This window comes from Heloderma suspectum, chromosome 4 (assembly GCF_057233095.1).
Source record: "Heloderma suspectum isolate Gila_16-S chromosome 4, 16-S_ref, whole genome shotgun sequence".
Classification (NCBI taxonomy): Eukaryota; Metazoa; Chordata; class Lepidosauria; order Squamata; family Helodermatidae; genus Heloderma; species Heloderma suspectum.
Genome location: NC_139461.1, coordinates 271,812,912 through 271,834,045, shown reverse-complemented (window position 1 = coordinate 271,834,045; position 21,134 = coordinate 271,812,912). Strand labels below are relative to the sequence as shown.

The following is a 21,134-nucleotide window of genomic DNA, read 5'->3' as shown; positions in this document are numbered from 1 at the left end:
TGGCAGACTGTATAGTGCTACTGCCTTCCCCAGTCCCAACTACCTTTCCCCCAGCAAGGTGGGTACTCATTTTACCAACCTTGGAAGGATGGAGGGGGGAGTCGACCTGAGCCGGCTACCTGAAAACCAGCTTCCGCTGAGATCGAACTCAGGTCGTGGGGAGAGTTTCGGTTGCATTACTGCCGCCTTGCCCTGTCTTTATAAATAAAATTTAAAAATCACAATATGGTGATTCACCCAACTGGGGAAACCTTGTTTACAGCTTTAAAGATCAACACCAGCACCTTAAATTTGAATCTGGAAACAAACTGGTATCAGTGAAAATGGTTTCTTAATGGAGAGAGATGGGTGACAGAAGTTCTACAAGTCATCCACCCTTATTTTTTCCTCTCTCAAATGCCTTTAGCTGTTGGACAAGGGGCTAAGTGTAAGGTTGCGTAAGAGAACAGGAATAGTTGCCACAGCCACAAATAAGGCTGCAATGCTATGTACACTTACCTAGGAGCACGTCCCATTGAGCACACTTTTAAGTTAACATGTTTAGCCGTGCACTGTAAATGTGTTGTTTAGAATGAGTCTTTGCTTCTCCTCCCTGAACCACATTTAGCAATCCAGAGGAAATGCCTTGCTCATTGTCACACTGGGTGCTGCTCTGCCATCAAGTGACTCAGCTTGGGACAGACTGCAAGACATTCCCACATGAGTTATGGAAATGCAGTTCCTGGGTTGGGAGTAGCGGTAATAATTCAAAGCTAATTTTCACTGATTTCGGATCACTGTTCCATTGAATGTTGACTGGTGAAGATGTCAGCCTTCCCCCAACCTGGTACCCTCCAGATGTGGACTACAACTCCCAAAACCCTCAGCCAGCATGGCCAACTTCCAGTTGTAGAACTTAGTCCAACTCATCTGGAGGGCACCAAGTTGGGGGAGGCTGGCTTTTGTCATCAAAACAGGAAACCTGTAATGTTGTTGTTCAGTCGTGTCCGACTCTTCATGACCCCATGGACCATAGCACACCAGGCCTTCCTGTCCTGCACTCTCTCCCGGAGCGTGCTCAAGTTCATATTCATTGCATCGGTGATGCTATCTAGCCATCTCATCCTCTGCTGTCCCCTTCTCCTTTTGCCTTCAGTCTTTCCCAGCATCAGGGTCTTTTCCAGAGAGTTTTCTCTTCGCATTAGGTGGCCACAATATTTGAGCTTCAGCATCTGTCCTTCCAATGAGCACTCAGGGTTGATTTCCTTTAGGATTGACTGATTGGACCTCCTTGCAGTCCAGGGGACTCCTTAGAGTCTTCTCCAGCACCACAGTTCAAAAGCATCAATTCTTTGGCGCTCAGCCTTCTGTATAGTCCAGCTCTCACAGCCATACGTTACTACTGAGAAAACCATAGCTTTGATTAGATGGACCTTTGTTGGCAAGGTGATGTCTCTGCTTCTTCCTATGCTGTCTAAATACATGTGCTAAAAGTATTACGGATAAGCCCTTCAGAATCATGATGGCAACATAAGCCATCAGCATTTTATAGATGGAGAATTGCAGGTGTGGCTGTTTTGGGGGTGACTGCATTCAGCTCTGGCTGGTGCCGTTTATCCACATTGCAGGTGTGACATTCATGGGAGCACTGTAGTCATCTTCACCACTCAATGACTAATGTTGGCACAAGGCTCACCCCTGACATACCTTTCCAACCCTGAAAAGATCTCTCTTTCACATGTCTATTTTACCTCAAGTAGGGAACATATGATCCCGTTATGCAGATTGACTTGTGCAATGAATTTGTGGTAAAGCTGAGGGTTTGAATCAAGACTTCCCCGTTCTATTCCTGGACCAAACTAGCTTTCACTTTTTACAAAGGAATAGCTGGGTATGCTTTAAGTCTCTCCAGGTAGTAGCCAAGAGAATGTGTTCCCATTTTGAAGAACAAACCCTCATCTGAATTCTAGTAAGTGAGTAAGACTACTTAACTTGTAATTCTCTCCTATCATGCTGAATCCCAATTGTTGATAGCTGCAAAGTCTGGGTTTAAGTCTGTGAGGCACGTATGTCGCAATGTGGAATAAAAGGGAAACACTGACCCCTGACCCTGATGGGTGCAATGAATCCACTTTTAAAAAAGCACAACACCTTTCTGGTACAGATTCTTTAGAAGAGGGGTGAGGAACCTGTAGACCTCCAGACATTGTTGAACTCCCATTATCCCTGACAACTGGCCATGCTGGCTGGGGCAGATGGGAGTTGGGGTCATCACTATCATCTGGAGGGCTACAGGTTCTCCACCTCTGCTTTAGAAGGTATTGTGACACACAACCTGTTACACCCTTCGATAATAAACAAATTAGCACCTTCTCCTCACAGGACTCTACAGCTTCTGCTTGGCCACCCTATCTATTGAAAAGCAGCAGGTAAAAAACAACAACAATCCTATAGAAACCATACCCTTTCATTTAAATGATTATTCGAGTGAATTAGATTTTATCAGGGTGACTACAGGGCTAAGGCTTTGTAGAGAAAAACTTCACACCATGCAAGGAATGACAACAAATATCAGTTTTTCAGTACTTTTATAAAAGTTTGACTTGGTGAGAGACTTTTACAGTTACCTGAGTATTTGAAATTACAGTTCAAGGAAAATTTAACAATGGGATTCCCATACAGTATTTTACAATCCAGTGCCTCTGATCCCAGTTCATATATTAGTTAACTAGGGCACATATACATAAACAATGATTCTGGAAAAGATACGCAACAGATCACCACAAAAGGGGCTGGAGATACCAATGCAATGAATGGGGCTTAAGTTTAAACCCTGCTGGAGTGTGTATGTAGTAGGAAGAACAAGTACCAGAATTTTACACAAAGATAGTGATTGATTATGAAACCTTGCACACTAATGCAAATTTCATACAATCTATCCTGAGCTTTCCAGAAAGATAAGGCCTAGAAAACATTACGATTAGTGGGTTGAAATATGTACTTTCATAAGGCAAATTTTCAATATTTTATTTTTATTTTATTTATTTCATTTCTATACCGCCCAATAGCCGAAGCTCTCTTCAAATACTACTATGTCAGGGCAGATTATGATGTTCTCATATACATGCAAAAAATGTAGTTATTGCTGTCCACATGCTGTTGAAGTTGTTCGAAGTAGACAAGTCCTAAACTTTGCAGAAAACCCTTGTCAGAATCCAAATTATCCCAGCCGGCCACCCAGCAAACCACACTGCGCTTCCACAAGTCTCCCAGGTTCCCACAATGAGAAGAGAGTGCCAACTGCTCAAATTACTTTTTATTATTGCAACATAACACGGCATAAGAACAGAATTTAGAATTTACAATGCAAAGGGACTTTAAAAGGAAGTTTTCACTCTGATTTTAGAGATATTGCTGGCATAATGCTTACAATAAATCTGTTTTAACAATACTTCAGGGTCAAGATTCCATTTGTTAAATATCCTCAGTTTTGACTGTTTAAAATACTTTCTTGTGCTTGGGATATCCAGCCCCCATTTCCCCTGTAATACAGCAGTAAAGACAAATAAACAGGCCATTTAAATTAAAAGAAATTGAATAAGCTAGACCCCCAGACTGCAAAAATATATACAAGCATTTACTTTTTCCTGAACTAAACATTTGAGCCATAAAAATATTAAACAGCCATGCCCTATAGAACTAGGGCTTCAGCTATTTCAATTAGAACTATCCTTTATTTTAAAAATATAGGGCAGAAAGCCTTTTGAATATTTATACATTAACAATATTCCTAGGTCCCTATATGAATCATGAATCATTATGTAGAACATAGTCTATTTTCCATAGCTTATTCTTATTACCTCATTTCATTTCAATTATGTGTTGTGTTAGATAACTAAAATGTATTAAAATCAATAAACAAAATAGTTCTAAGGCTTTTTCTCCTCCATATGCCGTATTTCTAACACACACATCAGGTACTCTGGTAAGTGCCATAGGTAGACCTATCTCCAGAATTCACATATGCGCCCTCGACCCACAGAACTAGTAGGTCATTTGTGTCAGAGAAAAACTTCTATGTGTATTCCCCTTTAAACACACACTGAAGGGGAGGAAAAGGGAATCATGGTCAACCATTCTTGAAAGCATCAACTGAGGGGAAATGGACTGTTTACATTACCTTACAGAAGAGTCCTAAAGGCAGTCAGTCATAAAAACTGTTGAGCCCATTAGCTTTCAATAGCCCTGAATTAAATCTTTCCCTTTCTCTGCCCCCGGAGTCTGGATGGGTAGATGATATTTGCTACTAAAACAAAAATCCAGTATGTTTGATCTTTGACTATCTTGGCTAGCTTGGAAAGGACTTTGCTCCCCTCACCCAGTAGAGCAAGGCAAGTATATCTATTTTATCAGCATGCACTACTGCTGTTTCAAATGTCACTATCTCTCCTGTTGCAGTTCAGAGCAGCATGCACATCATGGAATTAGAACAATCTGGAGGAAAGGTGACAAGGCAGCAAAGCTGGGCACAAGAACAAAGTGCTTTCGTTCCAAAAATGGGAGTGTAGTTTAAGTACTGTTGTCAGCTTCAGTGGAAGTTATGAAATTGTGGTAATAAATAACTGAAGCTCAAATCAGGTTTTAAACCAAGTGTGTGCACAAGAGGCAAATAAGAAGCTGCTCAACACAGAGCTAAGTTAAAGAATGCATTTCTATCCTCTAAAAAGAGCTACTGGATTTTCTAATGTAGTATCTGTAAATCTGCAGGAATTTACTATTGCATATCAAGCTTCCTACAGCGCAATCCTATGCGTGTGTATTCAGAGGTAAGTTTCCATTGTGTTCAGTGAGGTTTACTTCCAGGTAAGTGTGCACAGGATTGCAACACCAGAAAAATTAAAGTGGCAGTCCACTACTAGGAATTATTAAGCCATATCCCCTCAATCCAGAGGAAAACTGGAGCTGATAGTTAAGTCAAGCCTAATGACCATTTGTATATTTTAAACATGAACTTACACATAGGAGTGGAAATGAATTTCAGCACTTGCCAATTGAAGAAGCCTTGCATTCTCTTTCAGATTTACTACTAAAGTACCATAAGTAAAACTGAAGTTAAACGTACGCATCAGTTGAAAATGAATTAAAACTCCTCTGAGGTGCATTCAAATGTAGGGATAACCTGAGGAATGTGATCATCATGGTAAAAATAAATAAAAGTGCTATGTTCTGGATATGTGGATTAGCTCTACATGTCCCTCTACACAGTTTGAACAGAGGTGACATCAGAATAAGCTTTAGGAGGGCAGAAACAGTCAGGCCTCACGTGGATAAGGAACATTTAACACAAGCAACGGATCTGCTTACAGCACCCCCAGAGTCTGGTTGCAAGAAAGCAATGTTAGAACTAGGATGCTGCAGCACTGCAGCTACCAATGGACTTCCCAGTGCATCAGCAGCAAAAAGTTGCTACTAAAATGGAAAGACAAAGGAGAAGTTTTTTTAAAAAATCATTAAGAACACATTCCAGTTAATGAACATGACCCCAGACAGAACTCCAGAAGTATAGCAAGCTTCTGGTTAGGGAAGATTTCATTTATCATTTTGGATTTCTCAAAATGACTCCAAAGAAATCAAGAATTAGTGGAAATAAAATGGCAAAGTAACACCCATTTACTTACACACTGGCAATTGTTTAAATAAATCAAGGTCAAGTTCTGTTTACAGTAAGTGCAACAGCAGAGGCAGTGAAGAACGCACACCATATACGAATTTACGTTCTTCGGGTGCAGATTCCCACCAATGGTTACTCTTGCCCAAATCCTTCTGTTTCTTCTATTGCAAACAACAGCTTTTCCTTCAGTTGTTCGTAACTCTTGTATGGCGGCAAGTCCAAACGGTTGAAACTGAAAATAAGCAGCAACCTTAACTTCCATTTGAATATTTAAAAAATACATACAGGGACAAACATGACGCACAATTTATATCACTAACAGCTTAAACTTCAAGCCTTAAAGAATGGAAGAAGCATTTATCTGGTTTTATGACCTCTCAACTTTGGTTCATAGCAGCAAACTCATTAGAATATTGTGAACTTTCAGGTTTCTACTCTTGTACATTAGCCTGCTTCACTCTATTCCTTAAGCTTAGAATGTACTATACATAAACAGCGTCTACTTTTATAATTATTTGTCTAATCATCTCCTACACAAGCTAGTATGATGAAACTTGGCACACTGATGGGTAGATATGGGGAAAACTTAATTCTGATGGGAGTGTGTAAACATCCTGTTCCCCACTGCAGAATACCATTGTCCTTCAATGGATTTTCAAATTTCATGTCAGTCTGAGAGTCAGATGAGAGGGGAGTGGTGTTCAACTTCAGAGAGAGTGTTTTTGTTTTTATAATTTCTCAAGAATTTAGGAGCTATTTGTTTCAAGATACCTTCTCAGTACCAAGAAAGAATCTTGTTTTGTTTTTCAAAACTGGAGGTGCTTCATCAAAATGTTTTAATAACTCTTTACTTTGAAGAAGGCAAGCAAGAATATTCACATCCAAAATGGAGTGAAGGAAGGCCTGTCAAGGGTTGCCATGTCAAATGGTATAACAAGGCTCACAATGTGCTTGAAATGCATGTGGTGATATGAAACATTTCCAGTACAGCATATTTTAAGAATACACAATTATGGTTTATATAAAGGAACATGGTTTGTTCAAGGAAATACACAGTCCTATGGTGCCGGTGTTAAGGATAAGTGACTCTAATGCTCCCATGTTAAATTGATTAAAATCACCCAGTTGCTCAAACCTAACTACTTTGCTTATTTAAATGTAATCTAAAAATACTGTACATCCATCATTCTAGATGAAGCGAACATATGCTGAGCAAGACAATATTTGGCTCTAAAGCAGATCAAGATACAATGATAACAGTTTTATTTTCACTGCCCTGCAACCTTTCAGTGCTCATTTCCCCTGTATGATACATTATAGCAAACTCACATGTGTCGTTTCTTTAGGTGTGACTAGGTGTATAATATGTAAAACTGATCATCAAACCCTTGTTAGAGGGTGGAGCAGGAACAGCAATAATAAAAAAATTGATCTGAATCACAATTATCATCTAACGGAGTATACTCACCAAGTATGGCTTCGAGGTAACCAATTTTCCTTACCAACTTTTTCAATACAGAACTTTTGGGGTCCATTACTCCCTAAAATAAAAAAAAGAATCTCAGAGTTATTTAAGACATCAGAAGATATGGAAAAATGAAAATTACATCCAATTTTTCATAACTAAATAGATACTGGGAATTTGCATCTGATAAGATGTATCGATAAACGGGGTTCTCAATTCAAATTTTAAGACATCAGATATTCTAAACTTATAGCAGTAGAGGATGCTGTTCATACCATGAATTTCTGACTTCAAGCCCTTCCTAGTAACTGGCACTGCCATCATAGCTAGGTATAGTAAAAATAGCATCGTGCAAAACTCTTGTATGACATGAACATGACTAGGGATGATTCATGTAGCACCCTAAGTACATTTCAGCTCCCACAAATCCAGCTACGTTAGTACCAACTTTCTGCTTGCAATATTGGGCAGTAACCTTTTACAACAGGAATGCAACAAATAGCACAGCAGGATAGATTTGCCAAATACAGGATGCTGCTGTGTTACATTAAAGCAAAGACACCCCATGCTCTGTTGTAGTTATGCATATTATAGATGCAGTGTGCAAGAAAGTTCTTCACACAAAGGACTTTCAGCAATGTTCATGTGGAGGCCAAGAAGTGAAGTAGCAAGTAGTCACTTCCAAAGTTTAACAGGCAGCAATGGAAAGGATAAATTATCTGGGCTGGCTAGAAAGATACATTGTTCTGAAAGCTGCATTGGCTAAAGCAGGGGTGGGCAACTTCGGGTGGTCTGGGGGCTAATTTCTAGGCCCTGGACACTGCCCCCCTGGGTCCACGCTCCTGCTGCCATTACTCTTCCAAAGTTTATAGTGGCAAAAACCTGGCAGTTTGCCGCTGAAATTCAGCAGCGAGTTGTTTTGGAGATTCAAAAAGGCCTCATTTAGCTTGAAGACACCCAAAATTTGGCATTTTTGAGTTTCCGTAGCGGTTTGCTGCTCAATTTTGGTGGCAACCTACTAATTTTTTGCTGCTGCTGCTATGCAGCGGCAGGGGCAGCAGGAGCTACACTCAATGCTATGGGTGGCAACCCATTTGTTGCAGGAGGAAGACAGAACTGGTAAAAATTGCCTCCACCACCTTCAGTCCACAGGATCATTCTGTTCAGAGTTCCAATCCATCCATGCAAAACTGGATCCAGCCCATGGTTTTGAACCAAGCTCAAGCAGAGTAAAGACTTTACTGCATCTAACCCCTCCCACTACATCAATAGAATATGGTATTGTTCATCAACATTGTGAAACTGACATCCATTAAGCACATGGACCACATTTAACTTGCCAAACATCTTGCTTTTTTTTTTTTTTAGCTTATTCCTTGTCACAAAGTTCATTAAACTGCTATTTAGGAGCAGAAATATGCCAATACATTCCTTTTCATCTATGAATGCTCAAGGTTTTGAACTCATACTCCAAGTCAACGTTCTACCACACAGGGCTACTCGGGCTCTTATATGCGTAAGAATAATTTTGCGTACCCATGAGGTCAGAAAATCCTCCAACTGGTAATCGACATGTTCCAGTAACAAACTGTAGTAATCTCATTCTCTTCTCATTATCTATTTCCTTCACAAACTGAAAGAGAATACATATAAAATAGCTGTACAGATCCCATCTCAATTGCCTCTGAGTGAGGTCATGAAGGTCACATAGTGTTTACAACTGTAAGCAAATGCTGTAAAAACCCTCTTAAATCAGTGTGTGTGCATACATCTGATTACACCTATGCTTTTTGCAATCTTCTAAAGGAAAAGGGTATACTGGGAAAGGTTAGATTAACTCATCCAAAGTTTAGAAAAAGGAAAAGAATAATGGCTAAACATTAGAATGCAACGGGTAGTGTCCAACACTAGTGGTACCCAGAAAACCCACTGCATCAACTTACACTACTGGCATACTGCTAGAGGTCACTCACACTAGCGGTAAGCCAATAGTGTAAGTGGATCACCAGTGTTGGATACTGCCCAATGTTCTTTTATTTTTCTGAGCTACAGCACTGCATGACACCGGACCAAAACTACTAAAGCTCAGTTCAAGCAATTCCAGGCTTAAAAAAAAAAAACCTAATCAATTTTCACAACTGAAACTGTAAATGAGCAGTTGAAAGAGCAGGGGTAGATTTGTAGGGTAAATAAAGGCAGCTGGTAGGAGGAATAGCAGTGGAAGAGTCTTATTAGGAAGCTTCTTCAAAAGGATTGCCAGGGTAAGGTTGTGAAGAATGAGTGCAATATTACCGGGGTTTATTTATTTCACTAGATATTTTATGTGGTTTTAAACTGTAACATGCCCCAAAGAAAGATAACTAACAGAGCAACCCTATGCCCACCAGACAGCATCGCGCGCGCGCGTGGGGGGGGGGGGGGGGCCTTAGGATAGTTCCATTTCCTGGCTCTGAATTCAAGCCAGGAAACAGCGCTCCCATCCCCATCGTAGCCGGCGCAGAGAGAACCACGCCGACTCAGAAGAGCGCGGAGATGGGGAAAAGGGGGTGTTTCCAGAGGTGGGGCAGCACCTGGGGCAGCTGCATTATGCCATTTCCTATGGCCACCCCAGCCTCCTTCCCTCCCCCTTCAAGGTGCTGCTACCAGATGGGTGAAATTCCTCATCTAGCAGAAATGCAGGGCAGCTAGAGCATGGAGCTACCACTCTCCTCCTGCTCTGCATTGGATACTCAGCAGTCTCTGAGTTTGGATAGGACTATCTGGATAGGGTTGCACCCAAAATGAATAAAAAAATCCTGAATGATCAAGAAAAGCTCTTTCCAAGAATTTAGTATCTCTTGGTATTTGTTATTCCAATCCTGGGTAGAAAAGTATTTGCAATTCCAAATATTTTTGCACTTTTTTTTATCATACATAGGGATATAATAAGTGATAGGTAACCACAAGGTGGCAGCCACATAATAGCACCTAAAGTAACTTCCATCACCTAATCCTTGCTTGAATACATAGTTTGATTGGATCATCACCACATATCAGCTATGTAGAACTTTTTAAAATTATTAAGTATTTATTTTTACTATCCTCACATTATTCAGATGGGCAAGCTACTACTTTTCTCATTTTACAGATGGGCAAGAGTCTGAACAATTGTGACCTGCTCAGGGTCATCTAGAAGAGTCTGTAGTTGGGCAAAAATCAGGCCCCAAAACTCTAAAGTCTAACACTATAAACAACGAGTTACAATGCTTTAATGTTAACTGAAGCTCAGACAATGGAGTCTGAAACTTATGACATGAGTTGGATCCAGACTTAGTCATGTTTAGAGAGTCCCACTGAAATCAATCTGGCCCCATCACTTCCTGGCATATAGAAGGGGAAGAAATGGAAGCAGTGACAGATTTTATTTTCTTGGGCTCCAAGATCACCGCAGACGGTGACTGTAGCCATAAAATTAAAAGATGCTTGCTCCTTGGGAGGAAAGCTATGGCAAACCTAGACAGCGTAGTAAGAAGCAGAGACATCACCTTGCCGACAAAGGTCCGCCTAATCAAAGCTATGGTTTTCCCAGTAGTAACGTATGGCTGTGAGAGCTGGACTATACGGAAGGCTGAGCGCTGAAGAATTGATGCCTTCGAACTGTGGTGCTGGAGAAGACTCTTAGGAGTCCCCTGGACTGCAAGGAGGTCAAATCAGTCCATCCTAAAGGAAATCAACCCGGAGTGCTCATTGGAAGGACAGATACTGAAGCTGAAGCTCAAATATTTTTGCCACCTAATGCGAAGGGAAAACTCCCTGGAAATGACTCTGATGCTGGGAAAGATTGAAGGCAAAAGGAGAAGGGGGCGGCAGAGGATGAGATGGCTAGATAGCATCACTGATGCAATGAATATGAACTTGAGCACACTCTGGGAGAGAGCGGAGGACAGGAAGGCCTGGCGTGCTATGGTCCATGGGGTCACAAAGAGTCGGACATGACTTAAAGACTGAACAACAACTGAAATCAATGGGGCAAGCATGACTAACTTGAGTCCCACTGATTTCAACAGGTCTAGTTTACACATGACTAAGTCTGGACTTAACCCAAGAAATTTAAATGGCAGTATTCTATGCTGTTTGCACAGCAGCAGGACTCACCACTAGCAAAACTGGGAGCCAATAGTTCTTAAAGTGACTAGAAATGAGCGGAAATACTCGTTTCTCAAATGGGGCAGGTCAGTGAAGCTTGCAGAACAGAACTCTGCTGATCTGTCCCAATCCAGAAATGAGCATTTACATTAGTTTCTGGGATTACTTTAGGAAGCACTGTTCCACTAGTGGGTCCTGCTGGTGAAATGGAATGAGTAAGAGTGCAGCAGCTGTACTGGATACTGTCAAAAGACTTAATTCTTTTGCAGCAACCTAACATGGCTACACCTCTGGAAATTGATGGTAATATGGAATGTAGGTTTACAGTGGTAATGTTTAGGTGACTGTCTGAACAAGAACTGATGGGGCACTAGCTTCCCAGAAGATCCATTTATGAAGCTTTGGTGCTATCGAAACTTGTACAACTCTTGTATATCTATTAAAGTAATACAAACCTGCCAAAACCACACAATTTGCTTGCTTGTCCTGGTATAATGTCGATAGATGGCATGTCTTTGCCAGTCAGTCAAGTCAATCTCTTGCATTCCACACAAAAGCACCTTTTTAAAGAGAAAGAGTCAGACATCAGTTAGGGGCCAGATATTCTGGTGCAATGATTTGTAGATGTAAGGAAGGATGAGAGAAGACCCCTTAGGACTTTCTAAATGCATTTCGGATGTTTTTAATCTGTTTTTGGGAAAGCCTGTTTGCCCAGGTATTTAAACCCCTTGTATAGAGGAGCTTCATAAGGACATGCCTCTTTGTTAATATAAGTTAACACATACTTTGCCTTGTTAAGCTGACAGACTAACCCAACTGCAATGGTCTTCTTACATTCTCACCCTTTCAGCACACTCAAATCAAGAAGCTGTCACTACATTTATAAGCCCTGCAAATATTCTAGTAACTTCTCAACTAAGTCTTATTCTCAGCTATTAGACTTACCTCAAGTTCCTTGGCATCGAAATACTGCAAGTACTGCTGTGGTAAAATCTCATTGAAACCATCAAAAAAAGCTTGTGTCTGTTCTTCAACACCACGGGAAAGCCTCCATTCTGCCACTAGCCTGGAATACGGAAATACAGTTACTCATTCACAACTGGCCCAGTCATTTAGGTCTGCAACGGTTATGCTTTAATGAGTTATAATATACATTAAATAAGGTTATGGAAAATCACTGAGAACACCAAATACTATCATCATTCAAGGCATTCCAGTTTTTAAACCTAAGTTAAAATAATTTAACTAAACTTTTGAGAACGTATCAAAGAGGAAGTGAGATTATGCCACATGAGTTCATAATAGCCCTTACATCTGTGCAACACAGATCTACAATCTCCTGGTTGTAAACATGTTCTATGAATGAGTGAACACTGTATCAAGTTTTATTGGGAAAGGTAAGTAGGACTGCTAGCTTACAATGTCCAAATGGAAAGTTTAAACAAAATATTTTAAGTTAGAAAGCCAGTGAAGAAGCAATGAACAGAACTACCATTTTTGGTAATGCCCACAGAAAAGCTTCTCTGGAGGATTGGGGGATCCTGTGGAATATTATGGGCGGTGGCACTGAACACTGCAGGAATGGTGAGAACAGCCTCCACCCTTCCTCCAGCAGGACCCTCCACAAGATCCGAGTCCTGTCTAGGAAGGGAAGGAGTTTGTAGAATGGCAACTCTTGAACCAACCCAAAAACTATACATGAAAAACAATTTTGTACTTACTTAGTGTATTCTTCCTTGTTTTCCTCAGTAACAATGATGTTGCTGCCATTCGGTTTCAAGTCATGGCTCTTTACTTCACCTAGAATTTCTTTATCAACTGAAAAATACATTTCCAGCCCACATTCCTCAATATTGTTTTCCCTACAAAACAAATACCATATGTTAACTACAGAAACATCTTTTCATGTTATCTATAGCCTGCCTTTTACCATGGTTACTTAAAAATAAGTCCCATTCATTTCAAGCTTATGATTCCAGCCATAGTTTTTAAAGTGAGCAGTTCCACGCAAGGTGTCACAACCCCAAACAGTCGCATCTCAAATTGCTTTGTTAATCAAAAATGGAAAGGTAGGAAGATTCTACAATGCCATTATAGGTTCTTAAAGCACTTTTATAAGGAGGGGAGTGTGAGAACGGAGTATTTTAAAAAATATCCTATGACTACTGATGTTTCTGAATAGTCAAATATTTCATATCTATACTGATGATCTAATATAGCTTTTATCCCCACTTCCCATTTTTTAAAAAATGCTCAAAGCTGTTTACAATCTAATCAATCTATTAAAATAGTAAAATAATAACGTTGCTAAAAGTAGGGATGTCAATATGCTTAAAGCAACATGCTTTAATTTTGAGGCAAAATTTCCTATCAAAAATTCAAATTAAAATTTAAATAGCAAAACTAGACGTTTTGGTGAATTTCAAGTATTTCAAAGATGTGCTTCAACATGAATCCCTATGTATCAAATTGTGTACATTCACACATACCCACAAAAATCACACATTTATCTGGATGATTTTAAGAACTGAGAAGTTGAAGTCAGAAACTCACTTTACCCAGATGAGAGAGTTATAAAACTCGGGGTCTACAGATTCCAAATCTTTTAGTCCTACTTGCTTGTTGAGGATACGTTTGTAGAATGGTAGAGAAAACCCTGTATCTATAAATTTCCCATGGAACAAAGCCTGCAAAAGATGGAAACTAGTATCATTTATTTTATAGCATTCTCAGTGCGCTAATTGCTTTGAAATCCCATGTCTATCAATTTTATAACCAGCAGACGAATACCTGCAGCCTAAACTTTAGACGAAACAGACTACGAAAGGTCACCTTAAAGAATAAAAGTATATTGAAAACTAATTGCTGTTTTTGTAGGTAAATATAGCTACTGGTGACAAAAAAGGAAAAGGGCAGCACAGAAAATTTGACAACTTCAATGCCACTCTTTAATTATTCATTTATTCTGGGTAGGTTATTACTCTCCATGGTGCAGATTATAAACAGAATATGAGAAAGCCACTAACCTAATGAAGGCCTTAGTAGAGCGGCAATTTGAACCCCTTTCTGTAAAACATCTTCTCTACTGGCTCTCATGGAGGTGTTCGGACGATCACAGGGGAAAAGAAGCCATCATGGCTTCTCCCCCCACCCCTGTGTGTGCCACACACCCATTGTTTCCATAGTTACCTGCGCTGCAGCGTGGATTGATGTGTCGTCCGCATCCAGCGTGCGGCACAGCAGGGTTGGCTTCATAACCACCCTACAACCCCTACTGCAAGTCATGGGTTGTACTTTGGTTATGAAGTTTCCCCTGCCACAGGGGGAGAAGCCACAATGGTTTCTTTCCCCCCTATGATCATCCAAACCAAGACACAGTCAATGACCTGGTTCTCATGATCACTGCAGCCACAGCAGCATGTACTGGCCAACCATGGGTTAATGCAAGGGTTGTTTAACCCACCTCCGCTGGGTTCAGACAACACAGCAAACTGCAGTCATGGCTTGAATATTTAAAATGGCTGTCCACCCGCATCGCAGCCCACCATGACTTAAATAAGCCATGGTGGGCTGTTGATTATGCGAACCGGCCCATTGTAATGCATGTATATTTAAATGAAAAATACTGAATGAACCTCTGTATGTACATACCACTTTTATAAACTAACAACAAGAATATTTTATTTAGTACATTTCTATCCTCTCTCTCTGAAGCTTATGGCAGCTTACAGAAGTATTAGGTAACTCCACCCCCACACCCATGAGCTATAAATGTACCCCAAATATGCAAAATTGTCACGCCCCTCCCAGGTTAACACTCTTACCTTAGCAAGTGTTAAAGGGGAGAAACATAATTAAAAGCTTGACAACTTTGTAGAGATAATGATCACAGAAATGCAAGGTGCTGTACAGAACACAACAGAGGCCACTCCTGCTGAGAGCAATTACTACCTAGGTTCTCCTAGCTCCAGAGACAGACTGAGAGTTTCTGCTTCATGCCTAGAAGGTCCTCAGCCTCCCCAACCAGCAACTCTCAGCTTGTCCCTACTGTATTCCCCTCACAATACTCCAGAAGTGCTGGTTTATTATTCTGTGTCTGAACTCACCATGGCAATAAATCTGCCAATAAAGCGGAAGTATTTCAGGTGGTCTGGATTGATGTAAGAAGCTGGGTTTATCTGTAGGCAGTAGTTATCCTTCCCTGCATATTCAAACAGGCAATACATTGGGTTCAGCACTTCATGCGACAACAGAAAGAACCATTCCCTGAAACCACATAAAGAACTCACAGTGAACACCACAAAAAACAAACATTAAATTTAGACATTGTGTACAGATTCCCTAGTGCTAATATCTCTGAAAACTAACAGATAACTCTTTGGACAAAGAATTCTGTTCAGCCTGTGACAGTCAGTCAGAGCGAACATGTCAACTGTTTCAGAACCACTTGTGTTTTGCTGTCCAAAGAAGTTTTAGAGTTATTCAGCTATGACGATAAGACTGCAATTACTGAACCTTCAGATATAGATAACTAGTGATTTACATGTGTCTGGCTTAAGCTTTGGCCTGCATTTCTGTTTGGGGTTTATTATCTTTCTCTGTATGGCATATGAAAACACAGGGTTGTCTTTTTGCAAGCCAGCCACTACTCTTAAATGCCCACAAACATCTCTTAAATGTTGCCAAGCTACTAGTGAGTTAAATGAATTATTGTAGGCTTGTAACTTTGATACTGAGTCAGATTTTTAGTTTAGAAATACTGCATACTTGATGCTGACCTTCTAACATTTTAGCTCTGAGGTTGAACAGCATATTAACTGATATGCCGGTGTGTTTGCCCTTCGGACAGAGATGTTACAATCAAGATCACCAGAGTAGATAAGGCCATTTTTAAGGTGCTGTGTATATATATGTATACGGTGCACTTAAGGTATGATTACTTTGGGTGCTATGAAATTCTACAATTTTAAATGCAACCAATTTTAATTATTATGAAACATTTATTTATTTATTAAATTTATTATCGCCCATCTGGCGATTAAATTAAAATAAATTATTAAAATTTTATAAATTAAATTTATTAATCGCCCAGCCACTCTGGGCAATGTACAAAGTATATAATAGAACAGTTTAAAACAATAAAATTCTACAGTAAAAACATTTTCTAAAATACCCTAACCCACCCCAAATGCATGCCTGAACAACCATGTTTTTAATGCATGGCGGAAGCTCATTAAAAAGGGGGCATGGCGGAGTTCCCCAGGGAGGGAGTTCCACAGAGTGGGGGCTACCACAGAAAAGGCCCTCTCCCTCGTCCCCACCAGTCTAGCTGTCCTGGCTGATGGGTCCTGGCTGATTTTGCTATACCAGCTAAAGAATAAAATATTGTATATTGTATCATTTAGCTGAGACATGAATTTCACTAATATAACGTGCATCTTCATTTATCCATTATGATACCATAGCCCAAATGTGTTGCTTGTATCTGACAGACTGCTGCAAAGTTGTGTACATAAAGCATACACAGCTCTTAAATTACAGACAGTTTCTCTTTTCTAGATATTGACAAGTCAAACACAAAATTATACCAAAGTATTTTTTGCAAAAAACAAAATACTGATAAAAAGGGTTAACATTCTAAAAAGTCTAATCCTTAGAGTCTGCCTGAAAAGCTTTCCTACCAGATCATTTCAGTTTCTATGGCTTTATTTGTTCTTTAAAATAAGTGTTCCCTACCGTGCAACTCCTCCATAATCTAATCCTTCTTCTCCAGGGAAAATAACCCACAAGCGTCTTCGTAGGTCTGGAGCACTGAGGCTCATTATCTTAATGAAAAAAATATTAAATGATTAACATCCCAATAGCTATTCACATTAAAACAGTTGCTTATATATGCTAGTTTTATTGTTTTACTCAGTTCTTCTGGAACGCAGTTTTGAACATAACTGAGAAGATTACAAGCAGTGATGCAGTGGTAAATTTTGAAGTTCACACAGTCCCCATAGCCATGCCCTGAAGGAGAGTCTAATAATTCAGGCAGCTGTGGCGATCCATATCAACAAACCAGTTCTAGCAGTTTTATTTCCACAAGGAGCAGGACATTTGTAAAGCTAACAGGTGTTAACTGCCCATTCAACCCACCTCAAAATACTTTGCATTAACAACAAGGAACAATATATTGTTGTTGGGAAAACACATTTTTCCCCAGTTACTGTGAGGATTGCAGCTAAGCTCAGAGGGAAAAGGGAGTTCTGAGGGGGGTTGGCAGATGATGTCAGAGTCCCTGCCAATAAAAAAAGTGCTGGAGCTGCGTCTCTGCAACCCCTGGTTCCACTACACCACTGGTTACAAGTTGTACCCTATCATGACATCCATTTTACAAAATTATTTAGAAACAAAGGATTGGATCTAATGCGGTCATTCCGCTGACAGAACTGGTTGCCTGTGTCTGACAGACTGTTGCAAAGTTGTGTACATAAAGCATACCCAGCTCTTAAATTTGAGACAGTGGGTGAGTTCAGACGATCATGGCAGGCAGGGGAAGACGCCATCGTTGTTCCCCACCACATGCGACTGCCATTTGCATTATTCCCCTCACTGCGGTGCAGGGTGTGTGTGGCTTCATACCCACACTACAACCTCTACTGCACTTGGTGGATTGTAGGTTGGGTACGAGGCCACCCCCACCACCCCTGTGGCGGTTCGGACAACATGCCAACCTGAGCTGCAGCATAATAATGCTAATGGCAGTCGTGTGTGCAGCACGCATAGGGGCATGGGGAGAAGCCACGGTGGCTTCTTTCTCTGCCGTCATCATCTGAACCCAGTCAGATTCTCCTTTCCAGTTATTGATAACTCAAACACAAAATTATACAAAGGTATTTTTCAAATCAGAACAAAACCCTCATAAAAAGGGCCAGCATTTTAAAGAGTGTCATCCCTAGAGTCTGCCTGCAAAGCTACTGGTTCTGTTAGTGTAAAGAATAGGGGGGCAATTCCCCCTCCCCCCCATAGTGTGCCTACAAAATCTGCTCTAGGGGGCTGAGAAACCCTCCAGAGCAAATTTTTGGGCAGCCAGGAGGGCTGCCGGGGTGGGGTGGGGGAGAAAGTCCTGTTGCACTAGCGGATGGGACATTGGATTTAACCCCCTGGTTGGAATTAGAAACCAGAAATGTAACTAGTGAGTTTTAGAAAAGGAAGAAACCGTTCAGATTAAATAGCTACTACACAAAATTTTATGATGCATTAAGATCTGAAGTACAGCTCATTTACCTGCTGAAATGAATCTTCAAACAACGTTTTTCTGCTCACTGTGATCTTTATGTGCTGGGGCATAGCCAATTGCTGAAATGCAAGAAATAGGTTTGAAAAACAAGCCAGCTCTATAACATTCAAGAACACTGAGTAGGAACTGTGGGGAAGTGAATGGCATATCACAAATAGGAATCACAGCATTGATTCTTTCAGTTCATATCCAACAATTTGCTCTTTAATATTAATTTTACAAAATTAGTGAGCCTAGTACACCTTCTAACATGCTAAAGGCAATATCAGATACAGCATAAAGAATGTGGAAAGACTGGAAATAAAGAACATTCTGGCTGCAGCCAGAACTGTAATTCATACATGCAAATGTGTTTCCATGAGCAGTACAGTATTTGCACACAGGGAGTAGTGCTGGAAATTTTTCTGTAGGGTGAAGAAAAAAGAATCCCAGGATTTGCCTCCTACACATGAGTCAGCCGTGAACATGAGCAGATAGGTAATTATACAACAGAGAGGAGATCCATTAAGATACACTGCAATGGTTGAATGTGCTTTGTCGCAGAGAGATAGATGCAACCATGAGTGATTTTCTCATGTTTGGTTCTAGCTGCATTGTTGTGTACACCTATCTTTGGAAGAGGACCATTGATGCCAATTCTAGATTTCACCACTGAAAAAATGAAATTGTACTGTTATAACTAAATGTGGATGGCAGTCACATTAGCGTGGATTAATAATTCGTGTGTGTTTGTGCGTAGCAAACCAAAGTCCTATAAAATTTCATTTTGCAAATACAACGGCAATTTGTTCTGAACTAATTTGAGAGACTAAAGAGTCAACTTTACTCCTGTGGACATTCATGCAGAGAAGCTATTTTTTTTGCTTATGTTAAGGCCTTTCACCTGACAAAGTGTATTTAACTGAAGTGATTTTGCCTTTAGCCAAAAACTTCCAATGAGGCTTACAAAAAATGGTTCTGAGTAGAAGACTTCAAGACAATTTATTTTGTTTAACAACAAATGGATCTATATGTGGATAGTTCTGATCATTGCAATGCTTGGAAATGGCAAGTGTCCTTTCTCTACATCCTCCCCTTCTTTGTCCTGCTGTGAGCTGCCGCCACCACAAAATCACTCCACCTCAGGAGATTCCAGAGCACAGGGGCCTTGTAGCAGAGGCAGATGTATTAGAAACAAACGTAGAACCTTACAGGAAACTCTTACTCCAAACTTAGTTAAAATCCTTTGGGGGTAATACGAAGATCTCCAAAAATACATTCCTAAAATGAAATATAACTTACCTGACACCAAAACCGGAAATATTGCACTTTTGCTTTGAAATCACGAACATATGCTATCTGAGGTCCATTGTCTCTGGAAACAGAAAGCAAAATTAGATTAATGGAATGTAAGTGTGCAATTGACATTAATTTCAGGGCCTTGTCTAGTTAATAGAATAAGCTGTTGCAGAACAGGGAAGGTTCATTTTGGGAGAGCACACAGTCATAGGAAATTATTTCTTAAGAAATAAGCTGAACGATTTCCCCAAAAGCTGGAAACTAAGTTGATTTTCTGAGCTGAGCTGACTTTGGAAGTTGTCCATTCTCCCAAACTCTCTTGCTGCCAGGCCTGATTCCCAACCTCCCTCCTCCCTTCCCTTTAAATAACTTCCTAGGCGGCACAAAATAAGCAGCAGCGTACTCTAGCTGCAATAGAACAAGGAGGAAGACTGGATCTCTCCTTTCCTTCCCTCTCTGGCATGCTGCTAGCACACCAAGGAATAAAGGTCCTGGTGGTCCTTCGGAGTTGTAGTTTTTCCAAGAGCAACCGGGGCCTTTCCTCATGCCATGCTGGCTGCACAACAGAGAAGGAAGAGAGAGAGAGAGAGAGATCCTACTTCCACCTTTCCTTCTCTCATCACAGCTGAGTACTGCTGCCAATGCTGCTCCAACCATACTGTGATTAAAGGGAAAAGTGTGTGTGTGTGTGGGGGGGGGGAATGGGGGAGCTGGATGGGTGGAGGGATTTGAGGAGGATAAACTGGGAATTCTCATCTGACTTGGGTTTTAATCCAAGCCAGACAAGAATGTTCAGACTTTTCTCTACTTTGAAGCAAGGTTACCCAAGTACTTACAAAGGTAAAGTTGTTATGTGTGGGTCCTTCCCTTCACCCAAATAGCAGACATATTTAAGGTTTAATCTTATAAGGGTTGCCAAACATATTGGCTAAGGCATGCTAACATTTTAAAAACCATATCCTTTCTTACCACATCTGGGAGATAAATTATACTGTAATCTTGCAATATATACAACAGTCCCCAATAGTAATTTTACCAAAAAAAAGAAAAAAATCTTACAGTGCAGACTTTCCAGTACGAGGATCTATATATGTTGTTGTTCTTCTATTGTGATCCACAAAATATGGAATACCATCCACAGTGAATCTCATCTCCCAGCCCTCTGGTAAAGGTTTTTCATTTAACTGACTGCAGAAACAGATGTAAACAAGATTATGAATCATATTAAACATATCACTGGTGAACTGTACATGCTGGTAGTTGCTCCATTTTTGTTCATACATGATTTAGTTTTACTAGAGCTTCAATACTGACATTAAGATAGTACATGA

At 40.4% G+C, this 21,134-nt stretch overlaps 1 protein-coding gene across 11 annotated transcripts in view; it reads right to left on the bottom strand.

The window, feature by feature from the left end:
• Nucleotides 1-2,550: 2,550 nt before the first annotated feature.
• ITCH (itchy E3 ubiquitin protein ligase) overlaps nucleotides 2,551-21,134 on the bottom strand; it is a 66,859-nt gene continuing 48,275 nt past the window's right edge. For all 11 annotated transcript variants that reach the window (XM_084853874.1, XM_084853878.1, XM_084853875.1 and 8 more), the window contains 12 exons: nucleotides 20,863-20,991; nucleotides 19,807-19,879; nucleotides 18,513-18,584; nucleotides 16,977-17,065; nucleotides 15,347-15,506; nucleotides 13,794-13,927; nucleotides 12,962-13,102; nucleotides 12,186-12,306; nucleotides 11,696-11,800; nucleotides 8,652-8,748; nucleotides 7,119-7,191; nucleotides 2,551-5,882 (listed from right to left, as the gene is read on the bottom strand). In XM_084853874.1, the coding sequence (XP_084710000.1) occupies nucleotides 5,783-5,882; nucleotides 7,119-7,191; nucleotides 8,652-8,748; nucleotides 11,696-11,800; nucleotides 12,186-12,306; nucleotides 12,962-13,102; nucleotides 13,794-13,927; nucleotides 15,347-15,506; nucleotides 16,977-17,065; nucleotides 18,513-18,584; nucleotides 19,807-19,879; nucleotides 20,863-20,991 (1,294 nt within the window). In that variant the 3' untranslated portion in view covers nucleotides 2,551-5,782. The remainder of the gene's footprint in view (nucleotides 5,883-7,118; nucleotides 7,192-8,651; nucleotides 8,749-11,695; nucleotides 11,801-12,185; nucleotides 12,307-12,961; nucleotides 13,103-13,793; nucleotides 13,928-15,346; nucleotides 15,507-16,976; nucleotides 17,066-18,512; nucleotides 18,585-19,806; nucleotides 19,880-20,862; nucleotides 20,992-21,134) is intronic.